Source organism: Ranitomeya variabilis, chromosome 7, assembly GCF_051348905.1.
Source record: "Ranitomeya variabilis isolate aRanVar5 chromosome 7, aRanVar5.hap1, whole genome shotgun sequence".
Taxonomy (NCBI): domain Eukaryota; kingdom Metazoa; phylum Chordata; class Amphibia; order Anura; family Dendrobatidae; genus Ranitomeya; species Ranitomeya variabilis.
Window position 1 is genome coordinate 167,365,268 of NC_135238.1, and position 14,850 is coordinate 167,380,117.

Below are 14,850 nucleotides of genomic sequence, written 5' to 3' on the forward strand. Positions count from 1 at the left end.
TGGCCATAGTCCAGTGCACCGGTACAGGTGATGGTGATGTCCAGGCAGCCTGGAAACGATTAGGGATCGTGGGATTAAGAGCCTTCCTTGCTGCTCTGTAAGGTGGGTCCCTTGCTGCCTATGGCTTCTTACAAGGTCCTCTCTCTCTCTCTCTGTGTGTGTCCAAGGACAGTACCTGCATAGCTGGCAGCGCAAGCCTTTTTACAGGTGTCTGTATTTACTGTGACTCCGGGCTCTGAGTGCTGCTGGGCCTTTGGGTGTAGAGGTGGGCAATTAACTTTCAATCTCCTGCCCTCCGGTTTCCACTGTGGGGCATACAGTCCCACACAGCCTCGGGCTCCCGATGTCCAGTTCCTGCACTTCAGCATGGAGGGAGCCTAGTCACAGCTCCCCTCCAGCTCCTCATTTCTCCTGTGCTCCTTCCTCCTACACACTCTCTACAGACTAGTTAACTCCTCCTCCAAGCCAGAACATTTAACTAGGGAAGCTCCCCTGTAATCGGGTCTAGAGCTCCCCCTTCTGGCCTGGAGTCAGAACATGTTGCACGTACAGATTACCTGTTAAAGGGATCTTCCTCGTTTCCAGGCATGGCATCACTCTCCCCAAAAGGAAGGCAATCCCACTGTGGTACCCGAACTCCTGGGGTTCCACATATATTGCTTAGGTTGTTTGCTGTCAGATATAGTGCAAAATAGATGTTTCCTGATTGTGCTTGCAAAATAACAAATTTGTTTGGCCTTTGGACTTATAAATCATAAACTCTTTTGGTCAGTGCTTCCCTATAATCTGTATCGAAAGCTCGGGGTCACACTACTGTAGAATACAGACGATTGCTATGCGAGAAAACATCGCATAGCACTCGGCCCAGTGTTAATCTATGAGGAAGCTCACATCATATTTTTTCTCAGGCGTATTCTACGGCATGTGAAATTGCAGCATGCTGGGATTGTACGCGTATATCGACCGAGACTCGCCAATGCAAGTCAATGGGTGCGAGAAAAACTGACGCCACGAGGACGATCTGTCTAGCTTGCGACAAATACGCCCACATTTTCCTCATTTCAGCCCATTCAGCCATTAAATTTAATGGGGAAAATCAGTAAGAAATGTAAAGCCGTACGCATGTCATACGGATACATAGGTGCGAGGAAATCGCATCATCGCATTGCAAACGCATTACACACAGATGACCATACGGAGAACACTTGTGCGACTCTCGGCAGGGAGACTCGGACCGATTTTCCATACGTTTAGTGTGATTTCGGCCTTAGGGTATGTGCACACATTGCAGATTTGCCTGCGGATTTTTCTGCACTAAATCCGCAGCTCTTGGCAGAAAAGGCAGGTGCGTTTTCGATGCATTTTTGTATGCGGTTTTGAAAGCTAAATAAAGATGTATTATTGAACCAAAAAAAAGATTTGTGATGTCATGTCTTGTCCAACCTCCTCTTTTACATTTGTCCAACCCACACTCCATTACACACATAGATGGATAGATAGATAGATAGATAGATAGATAGATAGATAGATAGATAGATAGATAGAAGGAATGAGATAGATAGATAGATAGATAGATAGATAGATAGATGATAGATAGATAGATAGATAGATAGATAGATAGATAGATAGATAGATAGATAGATAGAAGGAATGAGATAGATAGATAGATGTAGATAGATAGATAGATAGATAGATAGATAGATAGATAGATAGATAGATGATAGATAGATAGATAGATAGATAGATAGATAGAAGGAATGAGATAGATAGATAGATAGATAGATAGATAGATAGATAGATAGATAGATAGATAGATAGATAGATAGATAGATAGATAGATAGATGCCAGAGGGGGAAAGCCGATGGCCGGGGGCCAATATTTGTAGCCTAGGAAGTGGTTAATACCCATGTCCCCCTCCCAGGCTATGAATATCAGCCCGCAGCTGTCTGCGTTGCTATTACAGGCTATTAAAATAGGTTGACCCCCCAAAAAAAAATGACGTGGGGTTCCCCTATATTTTATGGCCAGAAAGGCTACGCAGACAGCTCCGGGCTGATATTCATAGCCTAGAGAGGGGCCATGGATATGGATATTTGACCTCCCCAGCTACAAATGCCAGCCCCCAGCCACCCCAGAAATGGCGCATCTGTAAGATGCGCCAATTCCGGCACTTAGCCCCTCTCTTCCCACTCCTGTGTAGCGGTGTGATATGGGGTAATAAGGGGTTAATGTCACCTAGCTGATGTAAGGTGATATTAAGCCCGGTTAATAATGGAGAGGCGTCAATTAGACGCCTATCCATTATTAATCCTAGAGTAGTGAAAGAGTTAAAAAAAAATAAAGACACAGCCAGTAAAAAACTATTTTAATATTCTTAATTTAACCTTACTTACCATAATCGAGCACATGCAAAAAATTAAAAATAATAAACCGTATACTCACTTTTCGCCGTAGTCCAATTAATAACGAGTGTCCCACTACGATCTACCCTATAGAACAGTGACACCGGGTGATGACACTGCTCTATAGACCTTCAGTGACACACTAACAGGAGACAATGGCTCCTGCAGTGTATCACTGAGGTTTTCTTAGTTCAGAGTCTCACTTTATGGCAAAGCTGCGTGGGAATTTTCCTACACATCAGTGGCACAAGTGAGACTAGGGGCTATTTTTTACAGTGACGGAGGAATACATTGCTGATACCTTCCGTCATTGTATTCCTGGAGCCGCTAGAGAGCGATCACATTAGATGATGTGGCTGCTCTCCACGGGAGATCATCGTGGGACACTCATTTTAATTGGATATCTGCGGATCAGAGAGTATATTGTTTGTTTGTTATTTTAATATTTTTTACAGGTGACAATGGCTTCGGGGATCAAGGTGATAAGGTGATGGTGAGTATGTACTCTATGTTGTATGTACTGTATGTCTTTATGTATGTATTGTATGTAATGTATGAATGTACTGTATGCATGTATTGTATGTTAAATGTTGTATGTACTGTATGTTGTATGTACTGTTATATGTTGTATGTTCTGTTATATGTTGTATGTTATATGTTGTATGCTGTATGTACTGTTATATGTTATATGTTGTATGTTGTGCGTACTGTTGTATGTTGTATGTTCTGTTATATGTTGTATGTTGTATGTACTGTTATAAGTTTGTGGTTTTTTTTACATTCAACACATTAGCCGGATGATGGGACTACTACTGTCCCATCATTGGCTAATGTGTCAATCACTGTCAGTGTAGCAGGCATAGCCCGATGGGATTTGCAGTCCCATCGGACGATGCCTGCACACGCACACCCCCCCCCCGACAGACACGGCAGACCCCCGACAGCCATGCACAGACCCCCGACAGCCTGCACAGACCCCCGACAGCCCCGGAAGACCCCCGACAGCCTGCACAGACCCCCGACAGCCCCGGCAGAACCCCGACAGCCTGCACAGATCCCGACCGCCCGCACAGACCCCCGACAGCCCCGGCAGATGCCCCAGCATCCTGCACAGACCCCCGACAGCCCACACAGACCCCCAGCAGATGCCCCGGCAGCCCACACAGACCCCCGACAACCTGCACAGACCCCAGACCGCCCGCACAGACCCCCGACAGCCCCGGCAGATGCCCCGGCAGCCTGCACAGACCCCCGACAGCCCGCACAGACCCCCAGCAGATGCCCTGGCCACCCGAACACACTCCTGACAGCCTGCACAGACCCCCAACAGCCCACACAGACCGCCGACAGCCCCGCAGACCCAAACACACAAGCAGACCCCGCCCGCACACACAGACACGCACAGTCACCGCCCACACTTCGCCCACACACTTCCCTCCTCCCAATCTGCAGCGTTTCCCCCGCAGCTAAACCGCAGATCTTTTATACATTTGCGGTTGTGCTGTGGATGTGCACGACACAATGCAAGTCAATGGGTGCAGAAACGCTGCAGAACCGAACAAAGAATTGACGTGCTGCGGAAAAAACAATGCTGCGTTTCCGCGCGTTTTTTTCCGCAGCATGTGCACAGTGCATTGGAATTTCCATAGGTTTACATGGTACTGTAAACCGCATGGAGATCTGCAGCGTCAAAGACGCCACGGATTCGCGATAAAATCTGCAACATGTGCACATGGCCTTACTTTCCTAAGTCAACTTTATAAAGTGTAATTTTTTCTATCCAGGTCTGACAGTGTGTGCCAGCTTTTTGCTTCTCTCTTTTTTCTATAAGGAATGTTTATGTTTAAATTGACTTACAAATTACCATATTTGCCCATTCTGGCTTATTTTTTGGCATTTCTTCGCAGATCCAGCTTGTCTGGCTTGACTCTTATTTACTGTAACTTTATACCTAATGACTAGGAAAGAAAAAAATTGCTACGCTGGCCATATTTGTACCTGTGTATAACCCATGCCATAATTACACACATGAATTGTCTATAGTATCTACATTTCATAATATTTCTCTGTGCGGTAAATGTAACACTCTGACATATTTCATGCCGTGAAATAATACTATGTTTTTCCCCTTAATGCTTTGAGCTGTCAAACATTCAGATGGGGATGTAGGAAGTGAAGTTCGTTAACACCTCTATATTCCCCACGCAAACGTAATTCACAGACTGAGAACTAATAGAACAGATGCTAGTGAACAAAATTACACATTAATAGAAGAAAAAAAACAGCAAGACTGAACATGTGCTTCCCATCAACAAGTAGGCTTCAAAAGTCAGGCACAGGGTTCAGAAACCCAGTTTGCAAAGTTTCAGTTAACAGAAGGATAAGAAAAAGAAAAGAAAAATATATTTACCCAATTTCACCCTTGTTCTACTTTTCGCCTATAAAGTGGTCTTTAAGTGATCCTACGTTACTATTATGGTCAATATTTTCTGAATAAAATGGAAATCCTACAAATGTTCTGGTATTAAATAATTATTTTCAGTTATATCTGGATTAATGAAGGCACCTGTTTGGTGCTGATACATGTGGCCTAAAGTAACTGTACATCTACCTATGGGCTGTCCTCCTTTCCAGAAGTGTCTGACGGTTCCAAGATGTTCCTCTACTTTGAACTGGATTAACTTCAATAAAGGAATTCTACATTTGGTGGAGGTCTCAGTACGGATTGAGGCACATTCTAGGATGCCCTCAGGTCTTGCCTTTGACAATTTTCCCCTACAATTCACAATAAACTACCCAGGCACACTGATTACTTACACTTCACCATAACCATATAGACGTCAATGGTGCACACTGGTGGCTGAGGAAGTCGTTCTCCTTTCTCCAAGAGATCAGGGATTTCCCGTGTGGGGATTCCATCATAGGGCTTTCCACCAAACGTCATAAGCTCCCATATGGTGACACCTAGAAGACATGTTTTAGTCCATTACCCAAATTTGCAGAAAATTATTTTTTTTCCTATAACCACTTATCTTCATCTCACTAGTAACAATCCTAAATAATATAAAATTAAAATCCACAACTTAAAGTCCATGAGATTGGTCTGCTGATAAAACACATCAATGAACCAGTTAACTGTGTGCGGACAGAAGAAGGAATTCTGCTAAAATACCGATCTGGCAAATTCTTGCAAAATATTTTTGGCCTTTTGCAGATTTCAGTCTACAGCAGAATCATCAGCACTCAAACAATCAGGGAGATTGAACTTTTTTTTACTTGGGGCATAAAACAAACATTATCTTCATCACCAAAACATGGATGGATTCTGGAAAAAACTGACCAAAAGAAAACAAAATACTGTCCAATAAAGGGTCAATATTGATATTTAGGATTGCTACTTCCAACAAGTGGCACTAAGCATTCTAGTCTTCTTCATTTCTGAAGAGGCAATTTGCACAGTACAAAAGAGAAAATGTGCACATCCGTTTTTGATCTAAATGCCAATTTTTCTGATTATACCGCTCACAACAAGGACCACATAAAATTGGAATGTGTATGTTACATCTTAACCCTAAAAAGTTATCTGTACCCCCATTTAGCACTGCAGAAAAAAGAGTCAAGATGACCATACAATGAGCACAGCTATCGTCATAGTTTATGAGAGTTACCTAATGCATAGGAGTCAGAGGTGGCTGTGGGTTACACGGAATGGCGTCGCAGGCCAAATGTGTCCCTGTTATGCTCGCACTTGGACTGTTTATGGTGAGCGTGGATCGTGGTCCCATTATACTGTGGATCGAGGAGAGCCTGGAGGGACGTGACTAAGTGCCTCCCCAAGACTGACCCCAGATTCACAGCAACAGACAGTGCTGTGATCTAAGGAGAGTCCGGGGAGGCATGACTAGGTCCTACACCAGTACTGACCTCGGTCACATGGCAGCTGACCCTCAATGAGATATGGTGATGATGAAGGACAAGACTGATAGACAAGCAGGCAGGTGTAGGACCCAATTCAGACTGGACGGGTAGGAACAGCTTCAGGAAGAACTGGGTGACTGGCAAGTATGACTGGAATGGGTAGGACCCAGTTCAGACAGGATGGACAGGAACGGCTTCAGGAAGAACTGGAAAGAGGGTACTGGGCTGCAAGTGCAGACAGACAGGGAACTGCTTGTTCCCACAGGACAGACAGGAGCAGGTTCACATAAAACAGACTGGGTCAGGTAAGGACACGTACACACAGGACTGACAGGACCAAATTTGTGCAAAACCAATACAGGGACAGGTACACATAGGACAGCAATAGCCAGACTCACTCAAGGTACCTACAATGAAGTAGCAAGAGTACACACAAACTACTGATGTTGCACAGAGGCAACAGATTATAGATAGGTACTGTTTCAGACACTGCAGGTTTTAGAGATATATACAGGTTCAGGCACTGCAGATTTTAGAGATAAGTACTGGTTCAGACAAAGGGAATTTAGGGAAAGATCCAGACTTAGATACAAAGAGGCTCAGGATTTGGTCCTAATTCAAACAACAACAGACACAGATACAGGTTCAGGGTTCAGGCCTGGGTATTCAGTCCCCAGTGCGGCGGAAACAGGAAAGATCAGATACAGGTAGAGATTCAGGGTTCAGGATTGGGTATTCAGCCCTCAGGAGGGCAGGAACAGGAAAGGAAAGGGCCTGGCAACTCAGCAGTTGCACACACACACTGTAAGAGAATGTTGCTCAGGTCTCTCCCAACAGGTGGCGGTGCCTAAAGTACCAAGTGCTTCTCAGCAATAGGCTGGGGAGTGGGACACATTAGGAATTTGGGCACTGTCTTTTTAAGAATCAAGAAGAGAACTGGTGGGCAGCTTAAGCATGCACAGCAAGCAGAGGACCAGTAGCTCACTGCACACAGCAAGCAGAGGACTAGGAGCTCACTGCATGGCCTGGAGTGGTGAGTACATCAATGTCCCTGCATGTTGCGGGATGAAAAACCAGGCAGGGATGCAGACAGTTGTGTTACATTTCCCCCGTGCTGCACATTGTGCACCTCTGGTCTATAGCAAATGCATACATTAAAAGGGTTGTCCACTTCTAGGGCATCCTCTTCTCATTTTGAATGTTTGCCCCCTTAACGTAAAAACATATATACTCACCTCTGGTGCCGGCGCCATTCCAGCGGTGTTGGCCCTTGTGTTCACAGGACTCATGTGAGGTGGTTATATCACATGAGTCCAGCGCCAAGTCATCACTGGTGTCACTGTCCCCACCTTCAGACATATAATCAATCAAGAAGAAATTAGAGTTTGAAGGCGTAGACAGTTTTGCCAGCACTGATTGGGTGCAGGGCTGTGATGTAACAATCTCACGTGATCCCCAGAAACGTGAGTGCTGACACCACTAGAATGGTCCCTCTGGTATAAGTCTACAGCTTTTGCTATTACACCAATATGGCCAACTACAAAAAACAAGATTACCTTCCCCCGTCATTAAATTCCAGAATTGACTCTAACTGATGAATATAACACTGCGGAAAATATGATACTTGCCATAACTCCAGACATCGCTTTGATGAGTAAACTTTCTGTAATGAATGCATTCCAGTGCCATCCACTTAACTGGCATCTGTTTAGAGAAAATTAAAATAAGTTTATAATTTTTTATTGTCGTTTATGAACAATCAGTTATCAAGAAATATTTTGCGCAGGAAACCTACTGTATATAGATATATGTACAGGGTGGGCCATTTATATGGATTCACCTAAATAAAATGGAAATGGTTGGTGATGTCAACTTCCTGTTTGTGGCACATTAGTATATGGGAGGGGGAAAACTTTTCAAGATGGGTGGTGACCATGGCGGCCATTTTGAAGTCGATCATTTTGGATCCAACTTTATTTTTTTCAATGGGAAGAGGGTCATGTGACACATCAATCTTATTGAAAGTTTCACAAGAAAAATAATGGTGTGCTTGGTTTTAATGTAACTTTATTCTTTCATGAGTTATTTACAAGTTTCTCTTTGTTTACAGCCATTGACATTTCGCAGAGGTTAACAAGTGAGGAGCGGATAGAAATTGTGTTGATGTCTGGTGAACGCAGATTTTAATGCAAGACACCCTAAGGGACCACCCTTCTCCCATGCTACAGTTAGCAAACTGCTTACCAAATTTCGTGAAAGAGGTTCAGTGTTGGATATGCCAAAATGGCAAAGTGGACGCGAGAAAACTGTCACTAATGAAGAAACATCAGTGGCTGAAGATGCACAGAACATGGCATGTTCCCTGAAGATGGCACGTTCCATGAGATTTTCCAGCAAGATGGTGCACAACCACATTATGGGTGTCAGGTCCAAGCAATCCTACATGAACAGTTTCCTGGAAAGTGGATTGGTCATCATGGACCAGTTGAATGGCCACCCAGGTCTCCCGATCTGTCCCCCTTAGACTTTTATCTTTGGGGTCATCTGAAGGCAATTGTCTATGCTATGAAGATACGAGACGTGCAGCATCTGAAACAATGGATAGTGGAAGCCTGTGCTAGCATTTCTTCTGCAGTGTTGCTATCAGTGTGTCAAGAGTGGGAGAAGAAAGTTGCATTGACAATCCAACACAATGGGCAGCACTTTAAACACATTTTATAAGTGTGTCATAAACTTGTAAATCACTCATGAAATAATAAAGTTACGTTAAAACCAAGCACTCCTTTGTTTTTCTTGAGAAATTCTCAATAAGTTTGATGTGTCACATGACCCTCTTCCCATTGAAAAAAATAAAGTTGGATCCAAAATGGCAGACGTCAAAATGGCCACCATGGTCACCATCCATCTTGAAAAGTTTTCCCCCTCCCATATACTAATGTGCCACAAACAGGAAGTTGATATCACCAACCATTCCCATTTTATTTAGGTGTATCCATATAAATGGCCCACCCTGTACTAAGATTTTAATAAGGCTATTTTAGGCAAAAATAAAAGACACATGCTAACTGCTCAAAGTAATCGCACTTGATTTCTTTTCAAAGTGGCTTCTTGAAAGGCCATCTTGGACTCATCTACTACTGCAGTTGCTTTAAGGACCTAACATAAGGCCTAGTAGACTAGAGGTTTTTTTTGGTGCAATAGCATGTAACTTATAAAGCCTAGGCACTGTGCCCATTGTCTTCACTTACATAATGGCATAATACCATGCTGTATCATGTGGTTTGATAAAAAGCTACAAGGCTTGTTTGTACCTCAGAATTATATTGCTCCATCAGCAAAGTTGGATGTAGTGAAAGAGTAACTGTACTTTCAAGGAACTTGTCAGAGAGCGCAGCACAATCTTTCTATTTCTCTCTCTGCCTATTTCCTCACTCTGCTCCTCTCTTCTCATCATCCACGGCTCCATAGTGTATAATTTGATGTATCACAAGACTGTAAAGTGGAAGACTGGGCTGCGGGTACCTGCGCAATGCCTGGTCCAGAACCGTCGAGGCTGCATCCAGTGTTGCCGTGGGGAAGAATGAAGAGCTGGACAGTACCCATAACCTGGTGAGAGGGGGCATGGTGAGACAGGAGAGAGTGCGGGAAGCGAGGGAACAAGGCAGAGATTCCCGCCGGCAGGGAGAGGAAGCAGGTGTGCATCGCGCTCTGCTAGAAGAGAGACGGTGTGGAGCTGAGGCGCGGCAGAGGTTACGTGAGGGCACCGCAGAGCTTTGGGTGCTCGGACAGACAGTGTGCGGTGCTCGCATTGAGAAGCGAGTGCCAGGCGCAGGATCGTGAGGTGTATTCCCCCTTGCTGACAGGCGTGCGATGGAGCACGCCCCGGGTAGAGACTTCCACAGCATTACCAACTTCGGCTTTACAGATTAATGGACTAGGGGCTCATTGGGCAAAACTGGTGACGCGTGTTGGCGGGTTATGCTTGAGGATGCCGGACCGGCCATTGCTGGTAGTACAACTCTCATGCATGCGATTGAGGAACAGAGAAGTCACGATAAGTGAAGTTTAATAACATGACTGTTGTGTTATACCATCATTCTATTGCTAATTATCTGTTGCCTCCCTGCCAGGAGTTCATTATTGTTATAAATTAAAACACATTGTTGTTAACCCTTGCTCTGCATTCCCTGCGCTACTGCGTCCTTGAACCTGCTTACAAGACCACCATGAGCTGGCAGTCTGTCCAGTTTGAGCAAGAGGGATTTGAGGGTTTTTTTAGGAGTGAATTCATGAGGCGAGGGAGGTGAAGAACAATCAACCAGAATAAGTTGCCTTATGGATAAAATCTAATTTCTGAGATCCTCTTGGTGCGTATCAATGCTATAGCACAATTTTAAGTGTAATAACTCCAGTAGGGCTATGTAATATTAACCAACATCAAGAATAAGGCATTAAGAAATGGTTACTTTGCCACCATCAGCATTGTATTCCTTCTCATCTCCTTCAAGTAGACGGGCAAGTCCAAAGTCTGTGATCTTCACGTGGTTTGGAGACTTCACCAATACATTCCTTGCTGCAAGGTCTCTGTGAACCAAGCGACGTTCCTCCAAGTACATCATGCCCTGTCATACAAAACAATACATAGCTGTCATAGAGTGAATGTATGTCTGCGTCAAATAGAAGGAATGTGTTAGTTATATTTTATATATTTTATGGGTCTGCAGAGAATTGCTGGCAAACCAAAACAGAAAAATCATTGTTAATAAACATCTTTTATTCATAGCATATCCAAGGTTTAATGTAGCAAGTATCAAGCAAATGCTAACTCATTATTCCAGGTCTATTTAGAAAACATATTATGATCATTTATTCTAGTGTTGTATAATGCAAATACGTAAGTGCTTCAATGATGATTGTGCACTTCATTATATCATTATGTTTATGATGAACATTTATTTGCTTGCCATATTTGCCAAGTCAGAGAAAAAATGTGTCTTTTGCTGAATAGACAAAATGAATACCAAAATATAAATTACATGTGGGGGGATATTGATGAATCCCAATTCACCATGCAATCTGTGAAAGCTACAAATCCCAGAAGGTCATGAAATTCTGCAGCTCAGGAGTGGTCATACCATTGGTGCAGCAGAGGTGCTCAAAAGATAATGGAGCCCAGTTCCTTCTAGTACAAACACATTATTGGACTGCAATAGGCCCATGTACTGTTCTTGTATAGGGGCCCACTTCTGTCTGTGTCCAGGGATACACCAAGGGACTAATTTGTTCCTTGTGGGTCAAGTGGACAATTTTAACTATTGGGGCAATCCCACAAACGGAGGGAGCTAAATGGGCCCAAGAAATTCGCTTTCCTGTTTGTGAAGCAGATAGGGAAAAGTATTGAAAGGGAAGGGACCTATAGTCCTGTTGTTCACAGACCTGCATTAAAAAGGGTTGTGTGTGCAAAGAAGTGAGACCATACTGGGGTAGCATGTCCTGACCTAAATAAAGTATCAAGTGACAGAAGGATTCCTTATCTCAGGCAAGTGAAGCCTACTGTAAGCGTTATCTATACTAGATAAGAAGTGGAAGTGTAGCCAGACCTGAGGGTCATGGAAAAAACCTAAAAACTGAGCTGGAGTATGACTTGAAAACATGCATGATGTAAAGGCATGTTCACACTGGCCATGGAAAATAGCAAAACCAAAGAAAAGACATTGTGTGCATGTACCATAATGAAAATAAATAAGTAAAAAAGCAAGTGCATTAAATAATTAACATAGGTTATTTAGTAAACACTGTTTTCGATAAAAAAAAAGCATAAAGCTGTCCCACCATGACAAGGTATACATTAGAGGGTGTAGTTACTGTCCCAATTGGGTACACCTTGTCACGGTGGGACGGCTTTATGCTTTTTTTTAAAATCAAAAACAGTGTTTACTAAATACCCTATGTTATTTAATGCATTTGCTTTTTTACTGATTTATTTTCATTCGGGTATATGCCCACATTGTCTTTTCTTTGCTTCTGAGGGTCATGGAGAAGATGTTCAGGCTAGGATATGAGTCCACCTACGATGAATAGAAGATGCAGCGGCACACCAAGGGGCTTGTGGCCCACATCAATTGAAAGTTGAGAATGGTTGCGAGAGTTTATATCAACACATCTCAGGTCATGCAGCATATTCAAGGGAAGATGGAGGTTCCCTTTGTGATGTGTTTGTTCAGTGCAACATGTAATAGAAGAAATGTACTGCCATGTGTAACCATAAAGTTCCTGCCTCTGGATTGTGAAGAAGTTGTGTTCTTTAAGTGTTACGCCTGCTATCTGATGTATATACGCTTCACCAGTTTACTTAGCAAAGAAAATTCTATTTTGAAACTCTGATCTCTCTCATTCATCTCTACTTTGCGGGGTCCTGGCCTGCCATGTCAAGCGGCAGCACAAAGTTTGCCATGGCTTATCGCTATGGTAAAGCCAGGATCTCCATTTTTCTGTAATGTCTGGGGAAACAGAAGCAGCCCTTGATCAGGGTGTGCAACATCCATATAAAAAACAAAAGGATCTGCTTGGTGGCTGATATGTGATTCCTTAGGTTAAATTCCCTTAATTAATGGAACTGCAATGTCAATTGCAAATGGCAGATCATCAAATATCATCATAATTAGTCGTATTGACAGATACATCTTTGCTGCACTGACATTAATTTTATAGCTTGTATAGATAGCTTGTTCATATTTGTACACTGCATAATAAGTGATTATTACATCTCTTATGATAAACATTTCGCCTCTCGCACGGGCCGCCTAGATATATCGGCTTACGTGTCTCCAGAACCTCAGTGCAAACTGTTCCTTCATTATTGACTTTGGATCAGGACATAAGAATTCCTTAGATACTTTGATGTATTTCGTTCTGAATATTTACTGGCTTATTATTTAGTAATAATATTTAGTAATAATATCTTTACTCTCATTGCGTTTAACATTTGGGATTATGATCCTCTGTTGAGTATAAAGATTGATAGTCTTCCTTATGAATTATAATAAAGTTTCGTATGTTTTTAGGTCCACTCTGTATGTAGACATATGCACCTTGATGTAGACTAGCGTTACGTGCCCCCTTTTGTCCGTTGCTATGCTGGAATGTGTGCGGCTGAAAACTCAAGTAAGTAAATAATTGTCCCCTTCTTTCCAGCGAGTGTTCATTTAGCATAAACAGCCTCAATGCACAGAGTAAATTAATGGCACAGTCTCCCATGGCAATCCTCCAATTCTTCTCGTCTCCCTATTAATATTGTATACTCGGATGTTAAGACTGTTAGACAAGATCCATGCTCTCTGTCGGTATCCTGAGCACATTCATTTTGTTGTGAGCTGTTTGCTATTAATGAACCATCCAGGTGTCTTGACAGATAAGCCAACAATACCTCAATGCATGTCTCGTGTTCTCCCCAAAGCATTTCTCAGCTCGGCAGATCCCAGACTTGTGCTATCACAGAGTCTGAAATGTACACGCTATCTCGTTACAATAACATAACACTTTGCTTCTGACTTTCATCGCTCAGTCATAACTCTCACATTTGTGTTATGCTGTACTTATCTCAATGCATCCACTATGGTTAGTCCATTTATGGATGAGACCACTGTTTCTTCATTAATATGCAAATTGTTTTTTTCAGAAAGGAAGAGGGGTTAAACTTTAGTGCCACCTATTGGATGTAGCAATCCTAAAAATCTATATTCACCCTTTAGTGAGCCTTGCCACATGACTTAGGGTTGAAACCAAATTAGACACTTTGCAGACACATGTTTTGTGGTATTTACTCCTTCTCAGTGCAAAACAAGAGATCTTGTTAGTCAAGGTGAGAGGCATCTGATGTGGAAAAGTCCTGCGAAAGGAAACTTATAGACTATGGAATGCTGTTTTTGGAAATGTAAGGGGTTATCCAGGACTTGTACTATTTGTGAGTATGGGGCTAAAAATTATCAGGTATTTGCTAACTACCTGCCTTTTCTGCATGGGGATAATCTTTGCCAACACAGCCAGCAATTTCCACACTTTATTTCACTTCTCATCAAAATAGCAGCACCTTGTCTCTTGCTCTGTCATGGGGGGGTCATTGAAGACGTCATGTTGACTGACAGTAGTTAGGTAGCAGGGAGCTGGCTGTCAATCAGCAAGACATCATCAGAGACTCTCTGTCATCAGAGCAGAGTGGAAGAGAAGTAGCTGCTCTGTCAATGTGACATCAGAAGAAGCAGGGGAATCACTGGCAGGAGCGGTTTGTGACCACTCAGAGCCAGAAGAAATTGTTGCTGTGTAGAACAGGCAGGTCTTTAGCAACGATCTGCCTTTTAGTATTAGCCCAATATCGAAAAATAAGAAATGTCCCAGATAACCCTTTTAAATATGCAAATTGTCTCTTCAGATAGAAAGGATTTGAACTCTAGTGCCCCCTGTTGGAAGTAGCAAATCCTAAGGGTAGGTGTACATGGTCAGTAAACGCTGCGGGTTGGATTCTGCGAACTT

The 14,850-nt window shown here is 43.0% G+C and overlaps 1 protein-coding gene across 2 annotated transcripts in view; it reads right to left on the reverse strand.

The window, feature by feature from the left end:
- The window catches only part of ERBB4 (erb-b2 receptor tyrosine kinase 4), a 1,241,858-nt gene that overhangs the window by 117,621 nt on the left and 1,109,387 nt on the right, over positions 1 to 14,850 (reverse strand). For both annotated transcript variants that reach the window (XM_077272252.1, XM_077272251.1), the window contains exons 21-23: positions 10,788 to 10,943; positions 7,950 to 8,025; positions 5,221 to 5,367 (exon numbers count right to left, since the gene is read on the reverse strand). In XM_077272252.1, coding sequence (XP_077128367.1) covers positions 5,221 to 5,367; positions 7,950 to 8,025; positions 10,788 to 10,943 — 379 coding nt within the window. The remainder of the gene's footprint in view (positions 1 to 5,220; positions 5,368 to 7,949; positions 8,026 to 10,787; positions 10,944 to 14,850) is intronic.